At 44.5% G+C, this 18,125-nt stretch overlaps 1 protein-coding gene and 1 long non-coding RNA gene across 14 annotated transcripts in view; one reads left to right on the top strand and one right to left on the bottom strand.

The window, feature by feature from the left end:
- The first annotated feature begins 301 nt into the window (after nt 1-301).
- Nucleotides 302-9,420, top strand: LOC308505615. The gene is made up of 4 exons (XR_013994603.1): nt 302-539; nt 5,468-5,556; nt 6,879-7,131; nt 8,235-9,420. It is a non-coding gene; the product is annotated as an uncharacterized lncRNA (long non-coding RNA).
- The window catches only part of FHL2 (four and a half LIM domains 2), a 66,285-nt gene continuing 53,160 nt past the window's right edge, over nt 5,001-18,125 (bottom strand). For all 13 annotated transcript variants that reach the window (XM_081068179.1, XM_081068185.1, XM_081068180.1 and 10 more), the window contains 3 exons: nt 14,335-14,504; nt 11,545-11,731; nt 5,001-6,562 (listed from right to left, as the gene is read on the bottom strand). In XM_081068179.1, coding sequence (XP_080924305.1) covers nt 6,411-6,562; nt 11,545-11,731; nt 14,335-14,504 — 509 coding nt within the window. In that variant the 3' untranslated portion in view covers nt 5,001-6,410. The remainder of the gene's footprint in view (nt 6,563-11,544; nt 11,732-14,334; nt 14,505-18,125) is intronic.

The raw sequence follows: 18,125 nt of genomic DNA on the forward strand, positions 1-18,125 counted from the left end.
TTACTAGTTATGTTTTTAATTCCTTGAGGTCTGAGGAAACCAACCAAAAACAGAGAATGGACTTTTCTTTCAAAAGATCCTTCAGAACCTGGGAGATTTTTTTATTCATATGCTTCTAATTGTATAACTGCTAATATGTAAGTGTCTGGGATACAGTTGCACTGCTCTTATTTTTGTCATAGAGTTTTATTTATTCTCTGTGTTTCTTTTGGCACCCCAAGAAAGGTCAGTTTGTTAGTTTATGTACATGTTGGCATGTGAGTTGCTTGGCTACTTCCTTCTCAGTGTTTCAGAAGAGCTCATATACAAAGGTGGCATTTCCACCATAGTCATTTCTACGTTAAGAAAATAATTTGTTTTATTTTGGATATAAAGCCTTCCCTTAACTTATCAAACAAGTCAAATTTTGTATTTTTCTCATTCTTTTTCAGGCTCTAAACACAATGTACTCCAGCACTCTGACTTTACAAAAGAAGAAGCTGGTGCCCAGGGAGCGAAAGTGACCTCTCTGAAGGGCTGCCGTTAGTCGGTGCAGAGCAGTGAGTAAAGCCTAGAAGATCCCTTGTTCTTTTCTTAAACCAGAGACAGGTCCCGTACTACAACAGTCCCACTCTCACCCCAGAAATCAAGTGAATGATGGCACCAGCTTGTACAAAAACAGTTATTCATTAGGACAGTCACTTTGGCCAATGAAGAGAAAAGGTGTACATAATATAAAAATTTATAGCGGTTGGTTTTGTAGTACCATCAGAAAATCTCCCTGAGAAAGGATGATGGGCTAGGAGTCAGGAGACCTGGGTCCTTTGTAGTCTTGTAGCTTTATTCTTTCTGGTCTTCCATTTCCTCCTCTGTCAAGCATGTAGATTTCACCCTGATCCTTAAGTCGCTTCCAGATGTTAGTTCTTTGTGTTCCTCCCTTATACCTTCTCCCTAAGCCGCCTCTGTCTGTTATATATGTAATGGCCAGACAGCAAATAAGAGGTGCCCTCAAAGCGGGATGACCATCACTAAAGATGATTGAAAATTGATTTTATATTTTAAATATTTTACGTTTCTAAAGTAATATGACTGGTACACAATACCACCTTTATTCTGCTTTAGGATAGCTCATTAAAAAACAGTCTTTTCGGAGGGAATCAGGGTTTATTTATTCGGCTGATGTATGCCTGGAGGATGGCCCTCTGCCTACAGATTGGATTGTGTCCATTTGTGGCAAGTGAGTGATGTGTCCTAAATACACCCTGGGCTTCACTATGTGGATGACAAGGGTTTCTAGGCTAGTGCCTAACGTTCTCCACCAACAGCACTAAGGTCTTTTGCAGACGTTTCTTTAAAGGTTTTCCAGAGCTTAAACTTCCCTCAAGGGCAACATGGAGACAGTAGTAATCGTTGTCAGTCCAGGGCCCAGTGTATCACAGCAGACGCTTTTGGTGAGCTGTTGGCTGAGTTGAAGGTCTGTGCACGGGGACTGCCTCATAAGGGAACTGTTTTCAGCGACATCAGTGACTGCATTTGCATGGCTTTGGTGGAAGATAGGCTAGTTTATTAAGAATGTTACAATATCTTAAGTATTAAATATCGCCACAAAGTTGAAGTATATAATTTATTCTAATAAATATATAATTTATTCTACAAGATAGTTATGCATTTAAATTAGAGCTTAAGACAGATAAATGTAAGTCTCAACATTGCAGAATGTGTCACAAAGATAGGAAGTAATTAATGCAATGTTTATCGTTAGGTTTTCTCATGGTAAATATTAGGAAAAAAGCTTGCTCTGACTTCTTAAATGTAAGGGACAACTCTGCTGGAAAACAACAACGTTTTTTTTCTTTCTTTTTTTTCTTTTTTCTTTTTTTAAATCAAAAGCGCCAAAGAGCTGACAGGCAAACATCTAAGAGAACATAAGAATCCCGAAAAGGAGACCATTTTGCTTCATGTGCTGTTGAAACCTAAGCCATGGTTTAGGTGACTGTGGGGTAAAGGAGCGAACGTTAGCCCCACTCCCCACAAGATAGGAAACCTGGTAGCTATGACCCCAAACACCCCCTATCCCACGTGGTAAAGGTGAATTAGAAGTAAACCTGCTTTGCTGCAGGAGGGAGGGAAAAGCAATAGAAAAGAAGAAAGAATGGGAAAACAGGAAGGAGGAACAGGAAAGGGACAGGAAGAAGGGGCACAGTGGGCTGGAGGCTGGAAGCAAGCCAGCAGACTGCCCTACAGATTTGTACTGAAGATTTACACCCCTAGAATGGTGAGAGAAATGGTGGAAGTGATTTGGAAGTACTTCTAGTCTGGTGGTGCTCCAAGCGTGTGGCTGAGGCAGTGGAACTCATCTCGGCAGGAAGACACGCTCTTTCTAAGCCTCAAGAAACACATGCAGATAATTTTGTAAAGGCAGCAACTAGCACAAGTCCGAAGTATCCAAGCATGCAAGGAAACAGTGGACCGAGTGTAAGATGCCACCGAAACATCAGATGCTAGAGACTGACTCCCAGAGCTTGCATGTACTAGGATATTCAGGGAAAGATCGAGCGAGTTTGCTTGCCATGGTTAAAGAAAAAAGAAGAGGTTTAAAATAACTGTTCAGTACAGGAAACTAAAAAATACAACATGCATATTTTAAATGAAGATATCATACGATATTGTAAAGTGTAAAGTTTCATATAACTCAGTGAATTGATCTCAATATCTATATCTATCTACCTATCTACCTATCATCTATGTACCTATCCATCCATCCACCCATCTATAAATATGTAACCATTACCCAGATCAAGATAAAGTGTTGGCAAACTTTCTGTAAAGGGCCAGATAGTACAAATTTTAGGCCTTGTGGGCCATACCATGTGTAAATGAATGGGCGTGGCTGTTCCAATACAAATTTTTTAAAGCAGGCAGCAGGCATAATTTAGTCCCTGGGCCACAGTTTGCCAACCATAATACAGAATATTTCCAGCATCCCAGAAAGTTCCCTCCTCTCCCTTCCCAGTCAGAGAAGTAACCATTACTCTGACTTCCATCTCCACAACTGAGTTTTACCTAACATTTGTTTTATGTAGTCTTCTGTATTATGTGTTTTATTTCACAATTTAATAAAGTCTTGCTCAATAAAAAGGCTTATTATAGATCTGTATTATTGCAGAGCCAGTTAGAAATATGGTCCAATGTCGTGATTCCTGACTGGCAGAGGGGCTGGATAGAGCTGTGGTAGAGGCAGGCTTTCTGTATGGTTTTACTCTAACTCCAGGCTCTCCGGGAAGCTGGTGTAGCAGCTCCAATCTCACTTTACTTCTTTCAGGATTTTTTTCTTTTGTCTCTGGCTTTCAATGTTTTGACTATGATGGGTCTGGGTGTGGATCTCTGTGTTTTTCCTATTTTGAGCTTTGCCAAGCTTCTTGGATCATTTTTAGATTAATGTTTTCCATAAAATTTGGGTGCATTTTTCAGCCATTCATTCTTAAAACATTTTTTTTTCTGTCCCTTTTCTCTCTCCTCTTCTGGTCCTCCCTTTTTGCATATGGTGTCCAGTTAATGGTGTGTCACATTTTTCTGAGGCTCTGTTCATTTTTCTTCATTCTTTGTTTTTCAAATTTCATAATCTTCAAGTTCACTGACATTTTTTTCTCCTCCCAACTCATATCTACTATTGAATCCCTCTAGTAAATTTCTCATTTTGGTTATTATACTTTTAGCTTCCAGCATTTCCATTTGACTCTTTTTAATTAATGTTTATCTCTTTATTGGCATTGTCGCTTTAATGAGTAATTGTTATACCAGTATTTGGTCAGAGGTCCTGCTTAAGTACTTTGAGCTAATAAGACTTCTGTCTTTGCTGAGGATCTGTGTGTGGCTTGGAGAATGCTTTCAAGTCTGTTCCACATCCACTCTGATCGCTCCTGAGTGGGCGCACTCCGTCCATGCCCACAGGGATAATTTGGATCCCCAGAGGGCTTTTCTTAGCTGTTTCTTTCCCTGGTGCTCTCTGTTAAACTTCTGGCTGGTCTGCCATTTTGCTTTTTGCTACTAGTATCATGGAGCTACCAGCCCCCTCTTAATTGCGTGCCACCAAGATCTGTATTGTTTTTAACAATCCCCTTAGGAACAGGCTTCTCCATTCTTGGTACCAAATATAGTCAGTCCCCTTATGCATTGCTGCTGTTTGGAGCCTGCCTCTCCCTGTGGGGCTAGGCAGTGTCCTGCTCCTCCCGGAGTAAAGCCCCTCCTCTACAAGTAGGTGCTGGGAATGCAGGACCTCCCAGTGTGGAACCTCCACCCCAGGAGCAGGCTGGGTCAGGGCCGATTGGAACCCCAGGATTGTCAGCCTGTCACACCTGGGGCAGAGCCCTAGGCCAGGGGGTGTCCTTACCTACTTGGCTGTACTGGCCTAGAGTACATCGCCCGCCCAGAGTAGAGCTTCTGTCACAGGAAACTGGGAAGTGGGGGTGGGATGGGATTAAGCTGTGGCTCTAATGCCACAGACTTTTGCTGTTCTTATCAACATGCGATTTTTCCCGAGTAAATGTTTCTCCATTTGCTGTATGCTTTTAGAGACTTTAGGCCTCTGGTTCTTCAAGCTGGTAAGACTGAAGTTTTTCTAACAGACTTTTAGCTACTCTACTGGGGCCTGCCCTTTGGTAAAAGCCACAAAAATGGGAAACCCACCCATGGTCATAACCAAGTGTTCACTCGCCTCCGGTCTTTCTGTTTGGGTCATGCTCCAGTATTTTCAAAGTTTTAAAAGTTATGTTATCTTGAATGATTGTCGTTTGAGGGAGGATTAGTCCAGCGGGAGCTACTGGCGATCAGGGGAACCCCCTCACCATTCATTTAAGTTGGGCAATTTCAGGATGGATATTATCTAGTGTATCTGTGGTTTTAATGAGAAACAAGGATGTTCCACATGAAATCTGGAAAGCTTTTACTTGTTTTGGGGAGGGGCAGTAGGATTTTGCTATTTTTATTTTAAAAAGCACATTTGCAAGAATGTTTTTACTTTTATATTATGAAGTAGAAGATGGAGAAACAACTGATAAGGGGTGGAGTTATTCTTTTTAGGCAAATTGTCGAGCTAACTATAAATCCAGAAGACCTGCCTCAGACATTATCAGACATTTCTCCCAGTGACTCACAGTGACTAGCATTGAGAACTGACTTGACGTGTGCTCAGTATAGATGGGACTTGCTTCCCACCCGATTTTCCTGCTGCACAGCATATCATTTTATTATATTGCATTGTCTTAGAAAACGAAGGTTAAGAGGCCACTATTGTTACCATTCTAAAGAGAAATATGCAATGTCCTATCTCACAGATTAGCTCAGTGTTTTCCAATTGGATAGTCTACTTTCCAAGATGATTTTACAGAGTCCTGCCAAACTAGGAGCTGAGAGCATTAACTTTACAGCAGTGTCTCTTTATCTCCCTCTCTCTCTCACTCTGTTTCTACTGTCTGTCTTATTCTTTCAGAAACATTCACTGAAGGCTTCCATTATGCTCTGACTTGTTCAGGGGTTGAAGATATACAGATAAAACAAGATGTCATCTCTGGCCTCAAGGTGCTGTGTCCTTTTGTATTCCTTCACTTTATGGAAGAGAAGGCAGGTCAGTGTAAACTAGGGACCCATGAAGGTGGGAAAGCATTGAGCTCTGTCCAGAAAAGTGACCCCCAAACTGCCGTCACCGTAATTAGCTCAGATTTTGGAGCACATGTTACTGCATCAGATGCAGACAACTGGATTCTGAGAGAGAGTCTGGGAAGGGGGAGTGAAGAGAAGGCAGTAAGGAGAGATTGTGGTGCTGACTGAGGGCTGTGTTTTAAATAAAAGGCGTGATGCCATTTCAGTTAACTCACCCAGCTCATCAGAACTTGAACTTCACACCGTAAACAGTGGACCATGCAATACAGGGTCATTTATACTTAGAACTTAATGTTTAATCATTATTTCAGACACTGTGGTTGGCAAAAGATTTTGTTCTGGATAACTTTATTGTAAGCCATATATTCTTGCTTTAGGCCTTACATGACAGGAAGTTACACAGTTGTAAATACCAACTCTTCATTACCTTATTTAGTTGGAAAACTTTCAAGTTCGTGACATGTTCATTGCACTTAAAAATTAAATATACAGCGAAAGAAAGATACATTTTTTAGGATTTTTACACTTGGATTTGCCTTGCTTGATTCCAAAAATTCAAAACTACCTTCCCACCTAAGGTTTACATAAGGGTTTTCTCCTTCCCTGGGATTGAATTAGTACAAAGAATGCAAGGGTTTAAACAAACGTGAATATCGCTGAGAGGCACAAGAGGAAAGTCTGGAGTGGCTGGTGGGAACCAGGACACATATTCCCTGGCTGAGAAAGAAAGTATATAAATCTGTGTGTTTCGCAAGCAGCAATTCGTGTTGACTTCAGATGTCTTTCCCGCAGTCAGGGCACAGGATGTCATCCCTTTCTGTGAGGAAGCCGCGGCCCACCAGCGAGAGGGAACACTTCTTGCAGTTAAAGCAGTCGTTATGCCACTGCCGTTCCTCAAAGGAGATGTACTTTGTGCCACCAAGTCCTGTTAATAGAGAAAACATTTAATAGAGAAAAAAATAACACCATATGAAGAGAGAAAGGGAATATTGCTAGTGAGAATCAGCGACTGGGACAGAAAAAGGAATTCTGGTTTGATCCGTTTCCACGCTTGGATTGTTCAGTATGGCTGTGATGAGTTTCTGGGACTGGGATCCACGTGTCAGGCAGGTACTGTGCAGGACCTTGAGGAACTCCTAAATATTAGAAGGAACACATACACGCATAAGCTGGTTCCAAAACTATAAGATAAATACTATAATTAGGAAGTGCCTGTTGTATGTATTTGTTTTTCCCACCAGCATGAAAGTCCATGCAACTGGGAAGTTATGTCACTGATTCCTTTCCTGGGCACCTCACGTCTGGCACCATTTCGTGATGTAGTGGATGAAATGCCAAAGGGAGTGTTGAAAAGGAAAATGTTGATTTTCTCTGGAACGGCCGAGAAAGGCCTCATCAAAGAGACGACACGTGGCAGGAGGAGGAGCAGACGTACCTTTCTGCAGAGGGAACAGCGTGAGACAGAACTTGGAGATACTCGGAGAACGACCATAGGTGGGTTTCCCATTTTTGTGGCTTTTACCAAAGGGCGGACAAGCATGAACTGGGTGGTAAGAGTCAGGTAACAGTTAGAGGTTTGGTGAGACTGCGGGAAGATGGGGCTGCTGAGATAGGTGAGAACAGCTTAGGAAGATGTGTGGGCAGTAGAGAAAACCAGCTTACATTATCAACAAGAAAAGTAGGAACGCAGTCAATTCAGGTGCTTAATTCTTGTTTGATGACTAATTCTTATCAAATGTTGAAGGCACATTGGCTGCCTGTTACAATATAGTTGACTTGTAGTACCACTGAGCACTTTGAAATTAAGTGGAATCAAATACATGGGTTTATCTTACAATTGTGATAAATTTCTATGAAATTTGGATCATGAATTCCAATTATAAAGAAATAATGGTTCCATCTACTATATTAAGAACAAAGAATCCACACTGACTACTCCATTTATAATAGTTTGAGGTCTCAAACTGGCACGAGAAGTCTATAATTCATCAAACAGTTCCTTTTTGCAATGTAACTGGTGAGGCTGACATTGGGCATCAAATCCTTTCGCATGGGGGAGAACTTAGACCTTAGAGCTAATCCCCTTCAGCTAGTTAGCTACAGGGCTGGGACTTGAACTTGTCCTGTAATGCATGTTCTTGTCTTTCTAATACCACACTTCCTCGGCTATCACAGCAAAGCTTTTCAACTCTTTTCCTAAATCAAAGCTTTACAAGAAGAGTTACACCGAATAATCAATTTACTAAAATATTGATTACCTCTAATCCTAGACTCCTGAGGGTTATGGAAACCTACAGGTCACATGCCCCAGCCCCGAGGCAGAACCAAACCAGTGACTTAGGCCAGTGGCTGTCCAACTTTTCTGCATATTTGAATAATCTGGGATGCTTTTAAAAATTCTAGCACTGAGGCCATGGCCAATGAAATCATGACCCAGGCAGCAGTAATTTTTAAAGCTCTCCAGGTGTTTTGAATGTGTAGCCATGTTGGAAAACCAGTAGTGTGGGCAACACTTCATCTTGACATGGGGTTGCAGGACAGTTGCAAGATCCAGGCAGACCTCGTTTTGTTGCGATTCATTTTATTGCTCTTCACAGATGTTGCGTTTTTTACAAATCGAAGGCAAGACCATCCACCCACAGAAAGATTACAGTGGTCTGGACTGAACCCGCAGTATGTCTGAGGTCTGCCTATAGTTGTTTTTCTTTCCAGCACTGTGAGTTAACTGAAAATCCAAGAAGCAGCTAGGAAGCCCCACAGTTTCTACCATTCCATGTTCCTTCTTTCTCCCTCCTTTGATAAGTCCTGTTACTTCGCAGACCTGGGTCAAGGAAGAGCACTGACCGGGAAAGGATGAAGGGTGTTAGTGACGGGAACTGTGCTGGGCAGCCGTCTCTGGTGGGAAGCCCCCATGATTTCCTTCAAATACCAGCAAAGGGGGCGAGTGACAGACATGAGAGCCAAAGATAGCACTAGGGGAACGGATTCTCCTAAGGGCAAGATGCGTGTACAGTACATGCTCACTGTTTGAGACAGTTACGTCCTATAAAGTCAGTACGAACACTGAATTAGCAAACACTGACCCCCTGCTCCTAGGAGAAATACAGGGTTAGGGTCCTGCGAGCTTCTGGTCACATTTTCGTCAACCAATCAGTACATAACCTTGTTTTATGTCTATTTCTGTTTAAAGGCACCTCATTTAATATGAATTGTTGACTCATAAACACTGAACTTCTGGCCGACAGCACCGTAACTGAAGCCTGAAGGAGGCGTACCTAGCACACAAGTACCTCCTACTCTTCTTGGGCTCAGAAACACACAGCACTTCAGCGCTCTCCGTGGGGGTCATTTTAAATAGCAAAAATGCCAACAAAAAGCATAAAAATGCCAAGAAACCTCCCCAAAAACCACCACACACACACACACACACACACACACACACACACACACACAAAGGGCACAAACAGACCATGAGAAAGACCCTTGTTTGCAATATGAGTTGAAACAAGAAGGCAGAATGTCACCCTTCTTCCACCTTGACTGGTAAAAGTATGTGTCAAATTGTAGGGGGCGGGTGCCTGTAAGGCACCATCACATAACTGAGAAGCATGAGATAGAGGAAGTTACTTGGGTCTTTAGATAACACCCACATTTCTGTAGGGGGTGTCTGGATGGTTTAAGACCTCTAGCCGGCGGCAACCCTTCTTATGTTAATGCCCCTCCACCCAGCAAAAGAATGTATATAACCCCTGATTGAGCTGCAATAAAGAGAGACTTGATCAGAACTCCTATCTTGTCTCTGGTCTTTGTGTCTCCCATTTTCCTCCCTTCTAGGTGCTTCAGGGTCCCTCGTGTAATGTCCCGCGGGTCGGGACATCAAATGACTCAAATTTTTTGCCACTCTGCACATGTCTGAGAATGACATGAAAGCGCCACAGTATTACTTTTGGAATTACAAATACATGTTAGTGAGTAGCAAGCTGGCAAATACGGACTCTGAATAATGACGATCGACTGCGTTTGTGTGATCACTGCAATAAAACATTAGAAAATAACTCAAATTTATTTACAAAAATCATTTAAATTTTATTCAAGAAAAAAGTACTAAGTAAGAATCTATTAGAAATTTAGTCTGACCTCGTAATCTTGCATAGTTATTTGGGAATCTGGTTAAAAGTACATTTTAGTTATATTTTCAAAATTTCCTCTGTAGGTTCTGGAACACTAGTCTCTGTATTTCAGAGAAATACCTGTCCTATTTTGGAGGAAAGCTTTCATTCTGTTTTTCTAATTTTTTTTTTTCAGTGCTACAATCGTAATAATTACAATTAACACACATACCTCATCTTTACATTTAAAAGTGCTTTTATGTAGATTACATTGCTTTATAAAACCTAATTTTATAAACATTTACTTCACAGAAGTTACTGTGAAAACAGCATTAAAGATTAATATGTTAGGACAAAAGACTGCATTTTTCCCTCTAAATGCTGGCGAGGGAAATCTGGTATATAAACGGCTGTAACTGGATGTCTTAACATAGAACAATTTAAACACTATGCTTCTTTTCTTTACATTTTAATTTCATATGGGACTATGAGCTCTGGGCTACACATGAGAGACTTATTTTAGTGACCTGGGACTTTCTACATCAGGTGAGTTCGCTGAGTTAGGTGAACTCAGCTCCAGGCCTGAGGAAAAAGAAAGTCAAGGACAAGCGCAGAGGGCTGTAAAATGTGTTTGTGTAACTACATTGCGAAGCCACATAGGAATGCTGTTTGGCCAGGCCCTTGATTTATATTGCATATATCTGCCATCAGCCCTTGATAGGGACCGCCTGACTGTCACGTGGGACTTGTCCCTTGTGTTGTAGAATCTCACACTCTTCCCTCCTGGCCCAGTGTGACAGTACATGGTCTACAATTATAGGACTTGAGTCTGAACAGCCATCTGTTCCCCACACTGAATTTCTCGGCCTGTGTAATAGCTGAGTCCATTGCCTGGTCTGCCAGTCAGCCAGATTTAGGGCTCTCGCTTTGCCCAGCCCTTCTGGGGATATGAAAGAACTAAGCAGAATGTTGAACCCTGCCCTCATACAGCCATGGCCCTGTGGTGGAAAGCCTCTCCTCCAAGGTGCTGGGAAGCACCTCGGGAACCCAGTTTAGATGCTAAGCCTGAAAACGCCAGTTACTTAGTGCTTATACCGTGTTTCCCGGAAAATAAGACCGGGTCTTATATTAAGTTTTGCTCCATTAGGGCTTGTTTTCAGGGGATGTCTTCTTTTTTCATGTACCACAGTCTACCTTTATTCAAATACAGTCATGTCATCTTCTGGAACATCGTCATAATGTACTGAATGTGTCCGTCTGGCTGACGATCTTAACTGGGGCTGATTTTCGGGGCAGGTCTTATTTTTGGGGAAACACGGCATGGTTGTCAGGTGCGCACAGACTGCAGTTTTAGAGAGAATCCAACCAAAAGCAGAAACAATAAATCTTTTGAGAGTAGGCCATTCATAGGATTTTCAGTGATCAGGTGAGCTGGAGGGAGTCATTACCTGCTGGGGTGTCCAGTGTAACAAGGGAAGCAGTGAGGCAAAAGTTTGGCTCTTCAGGACCTCCCTGAGGTGTGGCGGGTCTAGGTACACAGGCAGACCTCGCTGTACTGCAATGTGCTTTATTGCGCTCCACAGATGTTGCGTTTTTCATAAATCGATGGCAAGACCCCCCACCAGCAAAACGAGTACCACCTGCTTTATCGCTTTGCTGTGGTGGTTGGGACTGAACCCACAGTATCTCCGAGGTCTGCATGTACAAACACATTCACACGCTGGGATCTTATACCTTGTTCCACCTTGACGTGGCTATGTACCCCGGGGAGTGGCGCAGGACAGACCTTGGCACTTACCGCTGATGGGGTTGGTGCACCCAGCACACTTCTTGGCGTACAAATCGCAGAAGCAGCTCAGGCAGTAAGCAAACTCGTCCCGGGACGTGAAGCGCTGCCCGGACAGCGGTTTCTTGCAGGCTGTGCACACAAAACACTCCCGGTGCCAGGGCTGCTCCCGGTAAGTGACGCCCCCGGTGGTGATGGGCTGGAGGAGAAAAGAGCTCAAGGTCAGGTTCCGAGCAGAGAGACCTCTGTGGTAAGCACACGTCCTCAGTCTCAGCTGTTGCCACTAGAGAATGCAACATCCTCATCCAGAAAACGCTCAATTTTAGTAAAAAGTCACTGAGAAACTACTGTGCAGACTTTATAGTCACCCCTTTATGACCCCTTCCCTTGCTGCAGACCCTGGCTTTCTCACTGTGTCTGCCCTTAACCCCTCAGAGGGATGCCGGGATTCTATGGCGCAGGCGTTACAGGCAGCACTGCTCCCTCGCGGTGCAGGGAGGGTGGCAGATGGTACCCAGAAGACGCAGGTTCGAATTCTAACCCTACTCCTTCCAGCCCTGTGCCTGTGGAAAAGTCATTTGTAAAGATCCCTGTGCCTCAGGGTACCCTCTCAAACACCACGTACAACTCCGTGTATCCATTACCTGTGGAAGAGGTTCAAAGACGCCGTGGGGTTGGTGCCTGCTGATGCTGGAGGGAGAGCACAGGCATCTCTGGGGTTGGGGAAAAATAAGCCCACAGCCTTTCTTCTCACCTTGCCTTGCAGTCTTTTTAACATTTGTGAGAAGCCAGATGTACCAGAACTGGTAACCAATACCTCAACTTTATCTAGTATTTTCCTTTGCATATTGTTGCTTTCCATATTCATTTAGAAGATGGATGAAGGATAGAGCTGAGTACGGTATCAGAGGACACCGGGTGGGTCTCAGCTTGACAGAACGATGGCACTGGAAGACCAAGTCGAAGTACCTCACATCGGCACTTTAGTGCAGTGTATTTTTTAACACTGCTATATCACCCAGTGCCTCCTTCAGTCCTTACAGAACGTATAAAGGTCCTTACATAAAGATACTAATTCCATTTTGCAGATGAGTAAACTGAGACCCAGAGAAATCAAGTGACTTGCCTGAGAATCCATAGCTAGTTCATGACAACTAGGAACTAGAATTCAGGACTCCCTCCTATCTTGTATTCTTTTCATTAAACTATAAACCATTCATAATCTTCCTATAAATGTTCCAGGAACAGAATTTATGGAAAATATGTTGGGTTGCAAGGTATCACGTGTACAGCAGGCGTATGCATGTGAGATGCTTCCTCTGCCCGTAACGGCCCTCAACCCCCCTGCATCTGGATTTCATGTCCTCCACCCTCAACCTACGACCCCCAGCTAACTCACATGTCTCAGCATGGGTGTTGCTTTCTTAGAGAATGCTCCCTAAACACCACTCTCTCCTCACATTGGTTCAGGTCCTCCCGGTGTACACTGTGGGAGCACACTTGTCAATAAGTCCTGGAATACTTGACAGCAGAGTATACATCCCCCCAGGCTGTGTCACCTTGTCCACCATCCGACCCTGATGCTCCAGGGGCCCATCATGGCGGGAGGAATGGATGCTTCTGGCATGCATGCTGTCACGTGTACGGATGAGCACACACACACACAGGCATCCAGCCCAGGAGGTGTGCCTTCATTTCCCCAACGGAATAGGACGATAAGGTGGGGAAGAAGATAGAGGAAGAAACGAGCAACAAAAATGAACGTCCCTTGGATCTTGATGAGAAAAGCAAAACAAAACAAAAGAGTGAGCAGAGAAGAGGATTCCTAATATAAACAAAGGAATGAAAGTTCCATCTAAGGACAGAGGGATAAATAATAGACAAACAGCATAATCATAAGAGGGGAAACGGACAAAGGGAGTTTAAAACAGTTAAGAGAAAAATGGAAATGAGACAGAAGGAAACAGGAGAGAGAGGCCGAAGGACATGAGTAACACTCTTCCTTTAGAAAAGGTGCAGGCCTCGCGGGGCATTCCAGCCAAGGCTCATCTGGGAGAGGGCACAGCAGTGGGGCTGTTTTCCCACAGACCCGAGCCGGGCAGGGCCCCTACTGGTGAAACAGTGCAGTCCATAAAACGGACAAAAGCCAAAGTGTCTGGCACAGGCCTGAGTCCTGAGATGTGTGTGTGTGTGTGTGTGTGTGTGTGTCACACTGCAGCAAACCAAGCTACACCCTAAACGGAACAGAAGGGTGACAGGGCAGGCGGGAGTGAGATGGCTTCCTACAGGTGCGGGTTCCTGTTCTTTCTCTAACCTAACAGCCTCGGCAGACGCAGCACAGAGTTGACTGGATAGGGGTAGTTAACAGTCGGCTCTCTACCCATGGGGCAAACCTTTTTTCCCTTACTGTTCTTCTCCTCTCCTTCCCTCCCTCTCGCTAAGTTGAGCAATTGGCTTCTTGTTTAGGAGAGCAGTGTAACAAAGACAGCTTTGGGATAATAAGTTCTTCTTTTGAACGTCGTCATAAAGGAGCAATTATTTGGAAATGTTCCAGAACAAGAAAGTGATACAGGATTCCTATCTCAGCTCATAACATGCTTATGTCTTTGAAAGGAGGCCTGGAACACAGGGCCAAAAGGACCGAGTGTACAGAAGCACGTCAGAACTATGGAAAGGGAGGTAAGACAGGCAGAACTTTCACGCCACTCGTGTTGTTACACCTGTAATCCTTCCAGAAAGGGCGAGCTGGCAGGGGCCATACAGCCAAACTTTCCAGGGTGCAGGCCCAGGAACAACAGATACCTTTCTGCACTGGACACACTGCAAGGCATACTGCTTCTCATAGCAGGGCACACAGAAGTTCTGCTCGTCCTTAGGGATGAAGCTCTTAGTTCCAATCGGCTGTTGGCAGCGGTGGCAGACGAAGCAGGTCTCGTGCCAGCTGCTGCCCTTATACTCCATCTTGCGGGTACCTGTCACGAGAGTCAAGAAGAACAGAGCAGTGCGGTTGAGATAACTGGCTTGGGGTCCCAGCAGTCTGCATTGAGAACCTGCCACCATGTAGTTTTGTGACCACAGCGAGTCATTTTAGCTCTCGAAGTCTCGCCTCTAAATGGGAATAATTTGTAGAGAGCAGAGACTCTGTGTTGTGGCTGACTGCTATACACCCAGCTCCTAGAACAATATCTGTACATACTCAGTATTTATTTGTTGAACAGGGTGGTTGTCGACACGACATGCAAAAATAGTATCGGTCTCTCAGCATTGCAAAATATAAAGAGAAATCTGGCGTAGCTCAGACTCATCCTACGGAGTGTGCTTTTCAGAGCAGAGGGACTGTTAAAACCACCCCTCTGCTCCCCAGTGGGATGGAAGTGGTTGGGGTGTAAAGGAGCCTAGAGTCTCAAGCCTGATTCAGCAAGCAGCCTGATTCACCACTGGCTTCACGCAACGGCGGTGTAAACCCAGCTGTGAGGGTCCGCGGTGGACATGCTCTGCAGTAAGTGCTATCAGTAAGGTCCACATGCATGACTACACTCCCCATTTAGTCACTTTCTGATTGTATCTCGTGTCATCCCATTTCCCTTTGAGGAACTATTACTATTTGATAGGTTTAGATAATTTGTACAAGTAGATTAAGGACTCCTAGAGAAGTGAAACGCTTTTTGGTTTGCCTCCCACCACCGCCAAGCTTAATTCACAGCAAACGCTCAATATTTGTTGATTGAATCCCACACTTTACCAAAAAAAAAGTGTGTATATTTATGGAAAGAGATGATTCAAGGCAGATACATGTGTGAGCACCTCTGGTATGAAGCAGAAGGAAGAAGGATTGGGGAAGAGGAGCATAATGGATGAAGAAGTAGAAAAGGTCAGGTGCCAGCACATGACACAGCCCGTGGCCAAATCTGGGCAGCTGCTTGTCTTATAGCTGAAGTTTTATTGAAACACAGCCACACATGTTCACTTACTTCCATCATCTATAATGGCAGAGTTGAGTAGTGACAGGTCATATGTGCCTGCAAAGCCCAAAACACTTATCTGGTTCTTTATGGAAAAAATTTGCTAACCCCTGGGCTTATGTAAAGGACGGCTACTGTAGAATGATGGGAACATAGTCAGACTTCAACTCGGATCAGCTAATGAGGGGGAATTGGGCCAGAAGCAGGACTGCCTGCTTTGGAAGCAGGGTGGCAGCATGCTGAGATAATCATAATCGGGCAGCATAATGAAAGTGTCTACAAACTAGTCTTTAGCTCCAAGTTCAAACATCATACGGTCAAAATTACAAGATTAACGGCTGTATTAAAGCTGGTTGGAAGGATGGTGAGCTGTCCATGAGTCAAGTAACTAGAATGTGCACTGAGAATCGTGATTATTTTATTAGGTGTCATTTTGGGGTCACTTTCTCAGCTTCCTGTACTTCTAAGATCAGACATTTGGGCACCACCTGCCATAGAGTGTATAAAATACTCAGGGAACTCATGTTGGGGGCATACAGTGATCTTCCAGTTATGGAATTCAGTTGCGGGGTGATGAATCCTGAAACGAGGAAAATTATAGTCAGCAGTTTAATTTCAGGTAAAAATGATGGAGGGATTTTGATATAAATTCTAAAATGATTTATTGTGGTCTCTGGAGGTTTATTTTCCCATGTATCCCTTCGTCACTTGCTCTTTGAATCTCTAGCCTTCCCTCTGATCAAGCAGCCTGAGGATTTTGTCAATGAATATTGGGCAACTACGATTCTCACTGAGGACTCCAAGCAAGACCATTGTCTTGCGGGGCGGCCTGCGGGGTCTCAGCTCCCGCTCCCCACATAAGAACAAAGGATGTGGCGAGGCCAAAAAGCAACACCCACGGAGACATAGGTAGGGGAGTCACAACACTATAGTCTCACTGGAGGCTGGATTCACAACCTGCTGTCTGCTTTTCTGCCAACCGACCGACTCCCCTCGCTCGCTGCAATCCACCGTGCTAATTGCAATCAGCTCTTGCTAGCTCAGCCACCATCTTCTCGCTAGCCCCCATTTTCTGCTAGTGTAGCCACGGCAGTTATATTAGTGGCCAATGGCTCACTGGTTACAGCTGACGGCCAACTAACCACAGCGGATGGCCATCCAATCACAGTTGATGGCCGTTTACTATCTGAGCCAGCACCTTTCCACATGAGGCCGAGAGCCTGGAAACTGCTCTCTGGGACTCTGTCCCCTCTCTCCATCCCTACAGGGTCTCGCCTCACAATCTATGCGACAAGCGTCCTGTCCCTGTCCCCCACTGGGAATCCATGGGGGGGGGGGAAACTGCTAGCCCAAGGTGTGTGTGTGTGGGTGTGCATATCTGAGAGGTGCGTTTACACCTGTACAACTATTGTAAAAATTGCCAGCAGGGGGCGGCAAAGTTCCGTCTTCCAACAGAATCTGCAGTTCAGACCAATTCTCCAGCAGATGGTAGCAGTGTCTTCTGATTCAAATAAGCAAGTGAGGAACCAGACCTTCTGTGAAGGATTAGCGACAGCATGGCTTGCTCAGAAGCTGTAGTGCATCTCCAAGAAACCTGTGCACACAGGGCCTCAGCATTTGGAACCCTAACGCTGTGCTATGTGACAGAATCCTGGTTTCCTGGCTACAGTCAAGAAACTGACTTCTGTAGGATGTGGGCCCAGAAGGTGACTTTTTTCATTTAGCACCCACCTTTTGTCCTAGCTATCTAAATTCAAAAGCTACAACAATATTGCTCTGTGCTGCTGTTCATCTTGATTTGGTTGTAGCACTTTTAAAAATCAAAGCAAAGCAAGGAAGCAAGTACTAGGATGAGCTCGTGCTTGCTTTTATTTTTCCTGCCTATTTTTTTGCACACATCAGGCTTTTTCCAGATACCCTGCCTCTGGTGCCCAGTCCATTTCCTCTGAAAAAGTGACCTTTTCTGACTTCCCTATTTGTTGAAATCCAGTTTATCCTTCAAGACTGCTCAAATGTACACCCCCCAGGGTCCCTTTCCTGATGCTCTTGCTCTTGGCACGTGCCTCCATCATAGCAGGCTTCTTCAACGTCCCATCTAAAAGTCCCTAATGACAGATGACAGTGAGATGCCTGTCACTGAGAGGTGGAGGAGGGAATGCTCTGAGCCCTCTCCCTCTTCAGCCTGCTAGGATCATGAAATGTCTTGGAAATCTCAAAAATCGTAGGAAAATTTCACATCCTACTGTAAGATTTGTCGTCACCTGAAATACTAGTTATTTAACGTTGTGTTCCTGATCTCAGAATACCGCCATTGCTCTGGGCAGCTGTGCCTTGTTCCCATACAACCTGGTCCACTCCTGTTGGAGCAGCAACAGCTGGCCGTTCCTGTGGGCTCCCGGTCAGTCTCCCCCAGGACGCACTCCTGGAGGGCACGTCTTGCTCACCGTTCCATGCCTTGCACATGGTGTGTGTTCCTTTAGCTGACGCTCCCGTGTCTGCTCACTCATGTTGGAGACTAAATGCATCACCAGGGACTACCCAGTCTAAAGCCGCCCGTGTGTCCCCCAGCCCTTCTCCTCTCCCCCATTGCTCCTGGAGCTGTCCTCACGCGGGAAAAGCATCCAGGAGCTG

The sequence above is a fragment of the Rhinolophus hipposideros genome, assembly GCF_964194185.1.
Source record: "Rhinolophus hipposideros genome assembly, chromosome: 12".
NCBI classification, from domain to species: Eukaryota; Metazoa; Chordata; class Mammalia; order Chiroptera; family Rhinolophidae; genus Rhinolophus; species Rhinolophus hipposideros.